The 13,803-nt window shown below is 45.4% G+C and overlaps 2 protein-coding genes across 2 annotated transcripts; both read left to right on the top strand.

The window, feature by feature from the left end:
- The first annotated feature begins 1,580 nt into the window (after positions 1-1,580).
- On the top strand, positions 1,581-4,789 carry LOC119815170 (cystatin-12-like). The gene is made up of 3 exons (XM_038331353.1): positions 1,581-1,775; positions 3,771-3,881; positions 4,709-4,789. Exons 1-3 carry the CDS (start codon positions 1,581-1,583, stop codon positions 4,787-4,789), a joined length of 387 nt encoding a protein of 128 aa, XP_038187281.1.
- A 3,005-nt stretch (positions 4,790-7,794) lies between these two features.
- Cst8 (cystatin 8) lies at positions 7,795-13,399 on the top strand. The gene is made up of 3 exons (XM_038329288.1): positions 7,795-8,025; positions 11,930-12,043; positions 13,316-13,399. Exons 1-3 carry the CDS (start codon positions 7,795-7,797, stop codon positions 13,397-13,399), a joined length of 429 nt encoding a protein of 142 aa, XP_038185216.1.
- The last annotated feature ends 404 nt before the right edge of the window (positions 13,400-13,803 follow it).

Genomic DNA, 13,803 nt, shown 5'->3' with positions numbered 1-13,803 from the left:
AGTGTTTTTGTTAGATGGCCTGTAGGCAAGCCATCTATAGGGCATTTTATTGATCAGTGATTGGCATGGGAAGGCCCAGTCCACTGTGGGTGGTGCCATCCCTGTGAAGTGGTCCTGAGTTGTATAAAATGAAGGCTGAGAAAGCCACAAGGAGCAAGTCAGTATGCAGCATTCACCATGGCATCTTCAGGATCCTTGGGTTGGATGGAGATGTTCATCCATCATTGTAAGTTGTAGGGTGGAAGGTGGGTGGTGAGTTGTGAGGAAAGGATGCTTCAGGGTAAAGACCCCAGGCAGGTGCCTTTTCAGGACCCCCTTGTCTTAGGTGGGGGGATTTTGTGACTTGTGTCCATTGTCCTAGTGGAGATTCCTGCCTCCCAGGTTCCTGCTTTGGGTTCTTTCCCTGACTTCCCTGGATGATGGATAATAAGCTATAAGATGAAATAAACCCTTTCCTCCTCAAATTGATTTTTGTCATGCTGCCTTATTGCAGCAATAGAAACCTAACTAAGACAGCGCCCATCATTAGGCCATCTTGTGAGATCATTTCCTCCCACCTGGAAGCTGCAGGAAGGTATTTCCAATCATGCCCACAGTCCTGTCCCTTTCTATGCCATAGTTATAGTTCTGTTCCTACTCTGTCCCCGAGGTAATGGTTAGGTTCTGGGACAATTTTTTGGAATCATGAAGATTCAAGTATCTTGTTATCCCATGGCAGGGAAGACCATTTGAGCATAAGCCCTTTCCCATGATGGCAGCCTTTAAGCCTTTCCAGCTCACTCATCCCATGCCTTATTGCCATCTCAACAGTTTCTCCATAAGGAAGGCAGAATGTGGAGTATTTTTCCTGAGAAGTCTGGTACAGGGCCAAGTGGCAGAGCTGGGTGTGGATATATTAGTAGGTGCCTCTTTCTGAGTCCAGTCAGCTTCAAGGCCCATGGCTGCTTGACTCACTGCCTCCCTTTCTGATTCTCCCTAGTACATGGGTTGCAGGTCTCAGGGAAGGAGGCAGAGGTAATGAACTGGCCACTATACTGAAGAGATGGTAGAGAAGATGATCTCCCAGTCCTGACTCTGGCCCCTCCCACTGTGCTCCTTTGAGATGCCAAAGTCATGGGCCCTTAACTCTTAACTCTCAGTAATTAAAACCTCTTTTACCTCATGAGAATTTCTGTGGCTCCACCAGTTTTTGAATTCAGAGCAGTAACGGTAAAGCCAGTTGAATTTACAATCCCAAACTTCCTATCAGTTCTTATCAGAGTGGGCCGAGGCTGGGGAAGGCAGTCTTGAAAATGTGCACGCAAAGGGTAAGTTGCACGAATGCCCATAAGCCTGTGGCTTATGTCCGCAAGGTGTAGAAAATATGACCTCCTCTTCAACCTTCTGCTTTCAGATGGAGGGAGGGACAAGGTGGAAGAGTAGAGATGGCAATAGTCAGCTGCCCTAGTCAAAATGAAGACTTTAGCACCTCCGGGCCTCTGGTGGGCGGGGCCGTGTGGAATGGCATCACCATCTGCAGCTGCGCCACTCTCTACCAAGGCATGCATCCTCAGCTCCCACTGCTGATACTGAAAACAGCCATGTTGCGGAAGGCGTTCCTGCTTGTGGGGCTTCTTGTGATCGGGATTCGTGACTGCAGCTTCAGATTTGTAGAAATCAACAAGAACAATGAGAATTTTAGCATTTCTGTGGAGTATGTAGTGTTTCACTTCAATGAAAATCAGGATGATAATTTTGCCTACAAGTTCCTGAGAGTCCGGAGAAGTCAGAGTCAGGTGAGTAGCCTGCTTCCTGTGTGGTGCCTGCATTCATACCTGCCAGGGCTGGGGGTTGTTTGGGTTTGCAGTCAAGTCGAAAGCAAGGCTTTCATTTGGTAAATGTTAAAAAAAAAAATACCCAATAGTGCTAGAAAAACTCAGAATTATGGGCTTATTTTAAAGTGAGTGCAGCCTCTGAAAAGCAAGGTAGAAGGGCAGCATCATTGTTCCAATCTGAGTACAGGATAAGGGAATCGAATCAGGGCTGAGGGAAGGCAGGACAGCAGAGAGACAGGTGGTGAGAATGGCAGGCACAGAAACGAGAAGAAAGAGATCCCCACAAAGTGGCAGTAGGCAGCATTGTGACAGGGTGACAGGCACCCTTGGGGAGCTGGATGAGCTGGGCGCTGCTCAGCAAGGTGTGGATGTAGGCTGGGTACCTGGTAACATCAACATCACTGCCGAGATTATGTTCAGGCAGGCAGCTGAGGAACCAGACAGGGGACCATTCTTTCAGACTGCTATGCTGGGTGAAGACATAAACTGGCCCAAATCCATGAGTAAAATGGGATGAGGTGGGGGTGAGAGCAGAGACACAGGGTCCTGGGAACTGAAGAAGGTAAGACAATGGTGGCTCTTTGGGTGGGTGGGAAAAGTGCATTGTCGCAAGACCCTTAGGAAAAGATGAGCCAATGTACTTAAGAGACTTGAGTCTCTTGGTAGGATGTACTGTGCTCTGTGACTACATCTTAGGGAAGGAAATACTGAGATGTAGGTGTGCAGAAGCAGGGTATGGCAGTAAGGATGCCAAGCTGGGAGCGCTAGGAATCCACTGGATGGTGCTCTTCAGTTGAACCACCAAGTCTTTCATTGAAGGCTTACTGAGTGTAGTGGCCCACACTGCCACTAGACAAGAGGCTTCAGACCATGTTAGAGAAAATGGTGCCTCGACCACCACAATGTGGGTCTTGGAGCAGATGTGGTGTGTGCTGATCTGGTGCCACCAAGGTTTTTTTTTTTTTTTTTTTTTTTTCTGAATTAAGTGGTTAGGAACACAATCAAATAAACAAGCAAATAGTAGCAAAAACAGATTTGAGAAAGGAATGAAGCAATCTGAGCAGACATCTCTATATAAGGAAATAGCCTGTATAGGATTTTTGATAGATACTGAGAATAATACTGGGACACTCAATAGCCACTTCATTTAAGTACTTGCAAGATGAGCGCTCTATGTACTCAGCACCTACATGAAAGACACATCTTAAATGGGGTGCTGTGTTCCCTGCTCTGTCTGCTCATGGCAGGCTGTCTCACCAGGGTCCTATTCAAGGTCAAGGAATCACTCACACAGCAGGTACTTCTGACGCTGCTTAGAACATTTGATAATTGTCATAGTGTCTTGGGTGTGGCTGCACTGTGTACAGGTTCTTTGCTGTGGACTTGATTGTGTGAATATGTGGCACCCTGGATGTTCACTACCCTGTCACTGAGACTACTCGGTATTTACCAGTGGGAAAAGGACTGAGGGGAGACTCAGTGCTTACCCTAGTTGTACTTAATAAATATTTGGGAGCTCTGGGCCTCAAACTTTGTTCTTTGAACATGCTAAGTAAACACTTTCCAACTGAGCTATATCCCTATGTAAGTGGACATATCTCTTGTGCAGAATTAAAAGAAAAATTTGAAAAAATAGATTTAAAAGAGACAGGCTGAGGAAGAGCAAGTCTGTAACCCTAGCACTTGCAATGCTGAGGAACAGTAAAATCGGAAGTTGGACGTCATCGTGGGCTATACCAACCTTGTCTAAAAATGCCAAATGACAGTAACAAAGAAAAAAACCTACAACAAGCATCCCTCCCCATAAAACAACAGAGAAACAAGATTGCATGTGATATGTGCTATTTATTGCTGCTTGCTTGAACTTTCACATTTTCTGCTTGCTTTTATATTGAGCTCTCTTTCACTTATCCTGACGAATTGTTTTCTAACAGTTTTGCAATTTCTTCTTGACAGAGAAATAAATTGCTGTTTTTAGTAGACCTGGAGATGGGCCGTACAATTTGTAAGAAATTTGAAGAAGACATTGACAATTGCCCATTGCAGGAGGGCCAAGGAGAGAAAAAGGTCTGCGATTAAATCAACCCCTTCTATCAGCAGTCTTTTGGGAAAGAATGCATCTTAAGCAGGCAGGGCTTATCTCACAGTGCAGGGGCAACCTTCTGCTCATACCCCCATTGACTGTCCATAGAAAACCTGCAGACACCCATGTTGTAATCTTCTTCCCTGTGGTTACAGTTCTATTCCTTCAGAGACCTTTGAAGGTCCAGGAAGAACATGATTTCCCTTTGGTCATCAGTCTTCCATTGTTGATTTTTTTGTGTGGTGGGGAATGAGAACTGTTTGTCTGCTCACTCGGGCTTTTCCTTTAGGGTCTTAAGGGTGATTCTTGGTGACATCCTTGTCCTATAGCTGACATGTGATCCATGGGAACTTGGACCTTATAGATGGTTACCCATCTATCAGGGTGTGGTCTCACTTTTCAACTAACAGCCTTCAAGTACCCTCACTTGGGATGTTTGTGTGTTCTGTTGGAAAGTTTCTAAACAGATCATTTGTCAAGAAATTCCCTGACTTTCAGGACCCTTGGGAGGGGGTAGAAGTTCATCTATCACCACATGTGTTAGGGAAGCTGTGAGGACAGAAAAACTTAAGATGGGTGATAGTTCCAGCCAGGTGCTTTTTCAGGAGACCGTGGGCTCAGATTTTGCAATCTGTCATTTCTCATGGTGGAGCTTTGAGCTTTATGAGTCTTTCTCTAGGTTAATGTGTTTTAGCTTTCTTTTCTTTTTCTTCTTTTTTAAAACTTAGTTATGGGCAAATCGAGTCCCTACTATCTAGATAGCCTCAGTGCATTGTGCTTTTCTAATTTATGCTTTCTAACTCTTTTTCAGGTGCGCTGCACTTATATTTTGGAGACTCTGCCATGGATAACTCAGTTCACCGTCATGAACAGTACCTGTGCGGAGATTTAAGTGGGGCAGCGGTCTCTGTGTACCTGCAGCCAAAGTCCCCTTTCCTCCAAGGGTGACTGTTTGTAGTCTAAGAGCATTTTAGAACCAGCATAATTAAAATCATCTCACAGAACATTCTGGATCCCTGAACAATGTTTAAGGTTTTCTGCATTGTCTATTTGCCATGGATACCATTCTTAGTGATGAGCAATAACACAACTCTGTTGTCATTATTATCAGCCCACCTGCAGGTTCAGAGTATTGAGTAGATTCTGTGAAATAGTTCATTGTTTATTTCAAAGTTTCATTCATTCATTTTTCTATCATTTTATCTTTGTATATGTAGTTCATTCATTCATCCTACAATTTCTCCAGTCCCTCATTCCTATGCTCAGAAGGAAGGCAAATAGTCTTCCAGGGAACAGCCACATGCATTCCTTTCTGCTTTCATCTCAGGGACCTAGATCACAGTGGGTGACCCTTCTGCAGATGACTAGAGATAGGCCATGGTGTGTGTGTGTGTGTGTGTGTGTGTGTGTGTGTGATGGGAACTGAAAAAGACAGAGGTTCTACCCTTATGGACACTGATAGCTGCGGACAAGAGCATTGACCCGTGGCTGGTGTGACGTTTTAAGAAACAGTAGCTTCATCTCAATGTTCTCTCCTGAAAGCTCATGTTCCCACTCAGGTTCCATTTTGGCTTCTGTAACTTTCAGCATCATTGACTGTGTCCAGAGAGGCACCGTGCTGCCTCCCTGTTGAGTAACACTGAGTTTCTCCCCTCAGATTCTCGGAAAGCCCTTGGAGGGACATGAGACTGGCAAGTGGGAGGGTGGGACGTTGCAGAGCAGGGAAGGCAGAGGCTGCACTATCTGGAAGAATACCCAGAATGGAGCCCGTGAGATCTTTCCTCCTACACTTTGGGTCTCTGGTAACTTAGTCAGTTCTTTCCCGGTCTTCCTCTTCCCATGAGCTTGTCGTCATGCCCAGGGACAAGGTTTTTAGGAACAGTTCTGCGCAGCTCCTTGAAGACAGCACAGCAGCAGCCTTTGGCCTTCTGACGTGTGCAGCCTGCTTCCTCCCTCTCAGGCCCAGATCTGGTCGAACAGCCGAGGGAGAAGCTATTGGCCCAAACACATGGAGCCGAGGGGCCAAGCGTCTCTGATAGGCCGAGATAGGCACAAGTGGGCACATGAAGTGCCCATATGGAAGGTGCTTGCCTGCTGTCTCCAGCCCTCTGAGCTGCTTGGAGCCAAAGGCTGAACAGATGCTATGAGACATGGATGGTCACAGACGCTATGAGGCATGGTCACAGATGTCACAGACGCTATGAGGCATGGTCACAGATGTCACAGATGCTATGAGGCATGGTCACAGATGCTGTGAGGCATGGTCACAGGTGCTATATTGCATCACAAAGCATGGCCTCCCTTTAAGGGCCTGGGCCTCAAGGTCAGGGTTTACAGAGCTGCCTGGCCAGGACGTGAGTGTGAGCTGAGAGTGTCGGAGACACAGAAGAGCCACAAGCTGGAGTGGCCAGAGTGAGGAAGGAGCCCAGCAGGACGAGCAGGTTGGACAGTCCGAGAGGGATAGTGGCAGTGAACACTGGGGCACACCAGCTTTTATAGTTCTAGCTTACAGGACACAGTAGGTGGTGGAAGGCCCCGGGGCCATGTGGAAACATGTCAGGGTCTCCCGGGAGAGGATGTTTCTCGAGATTAATGGATCATACCCAGGATGGAGGCAAGAGGCAAAGGCCAAAGGCAGAACCCCTTTAACTAGGGGTGCTATTGGTACATTTTGTTAGACAGGAGACAGGTGGCTCTCAAGGGTGTCCCGAAGAGCTGTGTCTTGAATCCAGCTATACTGATACTGAGAAGGTGGGTTCTTGTAAGATCCTGGACCTGCAAAATTCATCGGAAGCAAAATGGAGCCATTTCGTTGGTCCTTAGCCAGATCCACTAATGAAACATAAAGCTGGAGGATCTGATGGGGAGGTCGACCTTGTACTGTGTACCTGATAAGAAGAACAGTTCTCAATGACTCTGCCAGGACCCTAATCTTGCACAAAAGCCATTCAACCTTCCATAGAAGATAGACCTGCAAGGACAGCTACTCACTATTGTGTCTTTAACCTTGGACTGATGCCCTCCTTAATGCTGATTCTTGCAACCACAGCTTCATTTCCAAAGTCTGATATCCTCCTCATTTTGCTTTTCATTTTTTCTTGTTTTGGCCTCCTTGAATATGCTCATTGTGTCTTAAGAAACACGTCTTCCCATTGCAAGGCTCTGCTGCTCCCGAGTACACATAGTAAGGATGTTTGGCACGTGTATGGTGGTGTGGCAGTCACACATGTGTGTATGTGTGTGTGTGTGTGTGTGTGAGAGAGAGAGAGAGAGAGAGAGAGAGCTACTTGTGCACCTGTGTGAATATATGTGTGGAGGTTGACATAAGATATTTTCTCAGTCACTCTCCCCCTTATGCATGGAGGCAGGAGCTTTCACCTGAAAACAGAGCCCAAGAACTTGGCTAGTTTAGCTAACTATATTGGTTTTCTGTCTGCCCTGCCTCCAGTATGCTGGGCTTAGAAACAGGCCATGAGACCCACTTTGCATTTTGTGGGTACTGGGGATCTGAACATCCACCCTCACATTTGCATTACAAGTGCTTTTACCCACTGGGGCATCTCCCTAGTCCCATAGTCAATATTTAAAAAAATATCCAGTGTGTGTGTGTGTGTGTGTGTGTGTGTGTGTGTGTGTGTGTATCACACATATCACAACATGCATGTGGAAGTTAGGGGACAACTTCCAGGAGGTGCTTATTTTCTTCTACCATGCGGATCCCATGTCTTCACATTCTGAAGCAAGTGTCTTAACCCTCTGAGCAATCCTTATGGCCCCACCAATAATTAATACTCAGAGACCTTTTCTCTGTGTTATTTAATTTGACAGACCTATAGCACCAGAGCTCTAAGAGGACGTGGAGGACAAACACCTCTTGGGCCTTTTGACCGAGGGACCATGACAAAATACTTGTGGTCCTTCATGCTCATCCTCATCATTCCAGTGGCTCTGGCAGTTGGTGCCGATCAAGCCAAGAATGAAGTGAAGGCGTTGAGGTACTTTGAATCCATCAACATCTCGAATGCCAATGTGAAGCAGTGTGTATGGTTTGCTATGAAAGAATACAATAAGGGAAGCAAGGACAAGTATGTCTTCCTCGTGGACAGGACACTGCATGCCAAGCTTCAGGTAAGAAAGTTCTATTCAGACAGGACTTTTACATATGGTGGCACAGGCGAAGGCTGGCTTGAGAGAGTACACAAATGAGAATACAAGGTAGCAGCACAATCCTAAATGTGTGACTCGTTATGCACATACTTACAGCAATAAAAGCAATAGATTCACACGACCCTTCTCACACATGCCGGGCTCAGGGTTCTAGTCACTTACATTAACTTAGTAACTCAGAACTGCTAATCGAATGCTCTCATGCTTATTTAGAATTAGGAGAAAAATAAAGCACCAGGAATATTTTCCAATAATGTTGCCACAGATAAGTGCTCCACAAAACAGGGAATATGGGGTTATACAGAGGAACATGTAACTGTCTATTGGATAAACTACTAGAGTGTCCTGTACTATTTAATTTTAATTTTTAAATTTATTTTTTAGTTATGTGCATGCATGCCTGTGGTTGGGGAGTATGCAGTTGCCTATGGGGGACAGAAGAGGACATTAGACACCCTGAAACTGAAGTTAAGGCAGTTGTGAGCCACTCATATGGGTTCGGGGAGCTGAAATCAGGTCCCTTACAAGAGTGTTATGTGTTTTGAGCTGCTGAGCTATGTTAATATTTTACACAACATGCATTTAGAAGAAGTGAAGACACTGATTTTATTATAACGGTGTGTCCCTTTTCACAGAGCCATGCACTGCCCAGCTCTAAGGAACACGCTTTACATAAATCCAATGGGCACAGTGCTTCCTGGGGTTTGCAACACAGTACTTACTGCTCTCTTGTATAAGCCCCTCCCACAATGGCAATTCAGGAATTAGAAACTGAAGTCTTAATTAGTTGGTGGTGTGATTGAATTGGAGAGGTTTTCAACAGCGATGTCACTGTTACGGCAATTCATGCTCCCCCACGTCTCAGGAAAACATGTCCTCAACATTGTATTTCTAGGACATGATGCTAATGATGTAGCATCCTTTACTGATGGTTTGCGCTCTACAATCCCTCTTTTACAGCCTCTCATTCGCTTTCTTTGGTGCTCAGGTAGCACGTGCAGTTAGTAGTAGTAAATTTCTCATGAGCCGTTTTTTGTCTTAGCTCCTGTAAAGGGGATGGTGAAATGAACAACATTCTTCAGACTGTGGGGAGCCAGAAGTCCAACCAAAAAGAAAATCCCTCAGCCAGGAATTAGAATTCTGTTTTGTGTTGTGGTACAGCACAGGGGAGCAGACTGTCAGGGGAAGTTTCCTTTAGACAGTGTTTTCCACCCGTAGAATGTATAAGTGCCGTACCAAACAGACCAAATCTACTATTAAAATGAGAGTCTCTAAGTGGTGTCCAGATCTTGGGAGGTGTTCAGCTTTTTCCTGGATGATGTCAGTACATAGTGTTGGCAAGAACTGTCACTGTCTTGGGCGTGACCTGGAAGGTAAGGCTTGAAGTCAGAGCAGGAGTTAATGTTCGGGGGAGGCTGTTGGGAGGCAGGTTTCCCCAGAAGCAGAGCATCATGGTAGAATTCAAGGGCAGGTGGTGCATTTTGGAGGCCATTTCAGCAGGCACTGCGAGGGTAGAAGGCAAAGGAGACATGACAGTGGAGGGTGGCTACCCAGGGGTGAGTTAATGAGACTGAAAGAGTTGGTCGTCTTGACCTTGGGAAGGCATACAGAATTCATCAAGCTGGGCCACTCTGTAGGTGTTTGAGCTATTTATCTACCAATCCTTTTCTCCCACTGCTGAAAGCTGGTCTAGGAGCCCTTGGTTCCTGCTGGGAGCAGGAAGTCTCAAGCAAGAACCACAGGAGCTGGCACTATGTTTGGGAACAATACTGATAGCATCTGCTGCAAGAGGACGACAGGAAGGACCAGGGATGTGAGGGTGGGAAAGTACAGCCAGGCGTTCTAGATCCTTCCTGTAAGGCTGCCAGTATGGCACCATGCCATGCTTGGCCTTAAGGGAGGGCCAAGATTTTCAGTTTGTTGTGGGATCACACAAATATTTAGGTTAGGAATCATTTAGGATTCCTGTGACCAAATTTGAGTTACAAGGTTATCTCTCTCTCTCTCTCTCTCTCTCTCTCTCTCTCTCTCTCTCTCTCTCTCTCCCTCTCTCTCTCCTTCCTTATTTCCTTGCTTCTTTCTTTCTTCCTTCCCTTCTCTCTTTCTTCCTTTCTCTCTTTCTCTCTTTCTTTCTTTCTTTCTTTCTTTCTTTCTTTCTTTCTTTCTTTCTTTCTTTCTTTCTTTCTTTCTTTCCTTGTTGTTGTTAAACCAAGCATCTTCTTGACAATCTACCCATGCCTTTTGCTATTGTACTATGTCCCTAGTTCCCAAATTTGAATTTTAAAAATAGCACCTGGCTAACTTATATATAGAAAGAAGTTGTGGGGAAACAGTCAGGATGTCCACATGACAGCATGACAGAGCCTCCTGGCTTTTATTCTCGTGTCTTTGTAGTTACAAGTAGAAAAGCCTCACCTTTCCTGGCTGGCTTAGCAGAGACGGCAGATTGGTGAGCCTGGTGGGCAAGTGATGTCAACCCTAGTGCTGAGAGTCTTCTTTTAGAAACTTGGATCAACTGCTAGATACATACTCGATCCTTCTGTGTCTCGTGTGTACTTAAACATAAAAAGGGAGTGAGTGACACCAACCTCTGAAGGACTGGAGAGTCCCTGAGTTCTCCCTCCTCCCTAGAGGAGTAGAGAATTGCAGCCTGGCAGAGCAAGCATGACGAAAGTCTATAAAAACCACTACAGATTGAGAAGCTCCTACCTGAAATGCTGGGCACAGGATGAATGTCAAGTCATTTTGGATTCTCTAATATTTGAATACATGTAAGGAGATAATTTAGAGATAGATTTCAAATCTAAAGACAAAATTTCTTCATGTTCCATGTGCATCTTATGCACATATCCTGAGGGTAACTATATGTTTATTGTTTTACAACCTCACATGTATATATAATAATGTACTTTGATCATATCCCCCATCATCATTTTTAGCTTCTTTTTGGTTTTTGTGTCCCACTTCATAAACATGGGTGCAGAGTTATACTGAAGCAAGAGCAGCTTAACAGAGGCTACACCACTGAGGAATATTATTTCCCTTCCAGCAGCAAATTCACTGCCCCTAGTTCTCTCCAGGGAGGGCGGAGGCCTCCTGAGCGGAATGTTGGCAGACTTAGTCTTGTGTTGGTTTTGTACAGGAAGCTACGACTGCTGTGTATTCAAGGGCAAGAGGTGTCCTGTCCAGAAGATGGCATCTCACAGCGCTCCTCCCTGTCCTCTGACTCTCACGGTTTCTCTGTGCGTCCTTCTACAATATTTCCTAAACTTCTGCAGGGGTGACGGAGAGATGCCCTGTTTATGGCTGATCACTGAAGAATCATTTAGTCTCAGAACTTTGACCATTATGGGTCTCTGTATTTCCTCTCAGTCACTGTAAACAGAGGCATCTCTGACCCAGGCCATCTATGCTAATTTTTGGGCATAAAATAAATATTTAGAGGCTGTGCTTGTGTCTTGCCTGCAACTGGTGGCATAAGTTCGGGTGCAGAATTTTCTACTCATGGCATCATGGTGATGCTCTAAACATTTCAGATTTTAGAGCATTTCTTATTTCAGATTTTTGGATGAGGATTGCATGAACTGGATGGTCTAGTCTACAGTATTCTCGGCTTTCTCTAAGTCTAGCACTTACTCCCAAACCCAATGTGTAGCTCTGGTGGTGATGGTGTCCTGGGCCCAGCTTATCCCTCCAACACAGGCCAGAGTCACTTCTGCTCATCTTTAGAGCACAGTAAAAATCAAAGTCAACCTTACGGAGGTCTGTAGCTAAAGCGAGAAGGATTTGTGTGTTTACCAAAGCCTTTGGGAGTTATACCAAAACATTTTTTTTTAATTAAAATTGTACCATTGTTCACTGACAGATTACAGACCGCATGGAATACCAGATTAACGTTCAGATCGCCCGTAGCAATTGTAAAAAGCCTCTAAACAATACTGTGAACTGTGTCACTCAAAAAAACTCCAAACTGGAAAAGGTGAGTGACGAATGAGCCATCTATGACAGACGTAAGTGACTTCAAGTCCCGTCTGGGATTATCAAGGCTTCCAGGTAGCTGGATAATCTTGGGTGTCCAGATTATTATGATAGGAGGTCTGGATGGCTCCCCGCGTGGGATCCCATACGGCCCACCTTGCTGCCCTCGAGTAGAAGATGAAGGATATCATCAAGGTCACTCCTATTCCAAGGCTTCCATCGACTCTGGGCTTTTGATGCAGGAGAAACTATTGGCATCTGTTCACTGAAAGTCTGTCCTCTTGGACTGAGACTCGCTTCCCCAGCTGGTGAGATGAATCGCTCATGCCTGGGTAGTCACGAAGGAAGTCTGTTGGCACACTCATCTACACATAGATTACTAGATCTGCAGCAGGCCTATTCCAGGTGCTGGAGATTAGGCACTATCTAGCCCAGACAACATCTCACCTGTTAAGCATAGCTCATCTCAGACTTCAGTTACCTTGGAGACGAGGAAGCTACACTATCCGCTTTCCCATTATCATTTGTGCATCAGTTGAGAGCTTCTCAGAGAGCTCTTGGCTTACAATTTCCTACGGTTTTAGTTGGTAAGAACTGGGCTCAAGCAGGGGCGGAGAGCAGCCCATGCCGTGATGGGCTTAGTGAACAGGCTTTTGGACACAGCCTGTATGTCTTGATCTCCAAGTTAGTGAGGAGTCCTAGACTATTCATTCCATGGTGAGGCTGAGGTTGGTGAAGGGCCTGGTTTGGTAGAGGTACATGCTTTCCTTTCTTTACTCGAATGGTTCTCCAGCATAAAAAAAGACCAGCGTCACAGGGAGGCTCCACCAGCAGATGGCTCGGTCCCATTTGTAGTTTCTGATTCAAGGATTTTCATTCTGAGAAAGTCCCCAGGGGACATTTTGAGAGCCTCTTCTGTGAGTATTGAGCAAACATTTGCCATTAAAATGAACAGAGTGTGTCCAGTTATGTTTGACTGAAGTTGTCTCCACACACTAAATTTTAGAAAGGGTATCATGCCCAGACAATAGAAGGTACTCACTAGAACAGACATATCAACCCTGGGCACGTCCTAACATCATCTCACATCTGATTGGTCATTTATGGTTGTTTGAAAGATTGTGATTTTAAGTTTATGTTTCATGCTGGGTTCCCTGGAGTTTTAGGACAGTTAGTGACTTGTATTCTACCATATTCCCCAGCTGATGCCTAACAACAAGGGTAGTTCTCCTTTGGACATGCCACTGATGTTCACTGTTACTGTCTTTTTCAGAAAGTAAATTGCAGCTTTTTGGTAGGAGCGCTTCCCTGGAATGGCGTGTTCACCCTGTTGGACAAGGACTGCAAAGATATCTAAGGGTATCTTGGAGCATCCCTCCCACTTCTGAGTCTGCCCTTCTCTGTGATAAAAGAGCAACGTTGGCCTAAGGCTGCCACCATCACTTTGCTCGTGTGTGCCTCCCTGCTTGCTTTCTTATTTATTAGTTTCACATTAGAGGAAAGGGTGAAATAGGGACTCTGCTCTGGTACCAAAGATGGACCCTCACCTGTAGCCAGCTTCAGGACTACCAGAGTGTGGACTACTTTTGCTCCACATGGTCAATGGAAGGAGAAATGTATTTTGATTGGATAATAATCCCTTAAAGAGATCTGAACCTGGTGGGTATTGTTCAAAAGATTTCTTCTAGATGCCTCTCTGGACCTGAGGCTCCTTCCTGTCTAAGAGTTCCAGGTGGGATATTACCACGTCAGGAGGAGCAG

The sequence above is a fragment of the Arvicola amphibius genome, chromosome 5 (assembly GCF_903992535.2).
Source record: "Arvicola amphibius chromosome 5, mArvAmp1.2, whole genome shotgun sequence".
Lineage (NCBI taxonomy): Eukaryota > Metazoa > Chordata > Mammalia > Rodentia > Cricetidae > Arvicola > Arvicola amphibius.
Note: the sequence above shows the minus strand (reverse complement) of the source record. Positions and strands in the feature narration are given on the sequence as shown.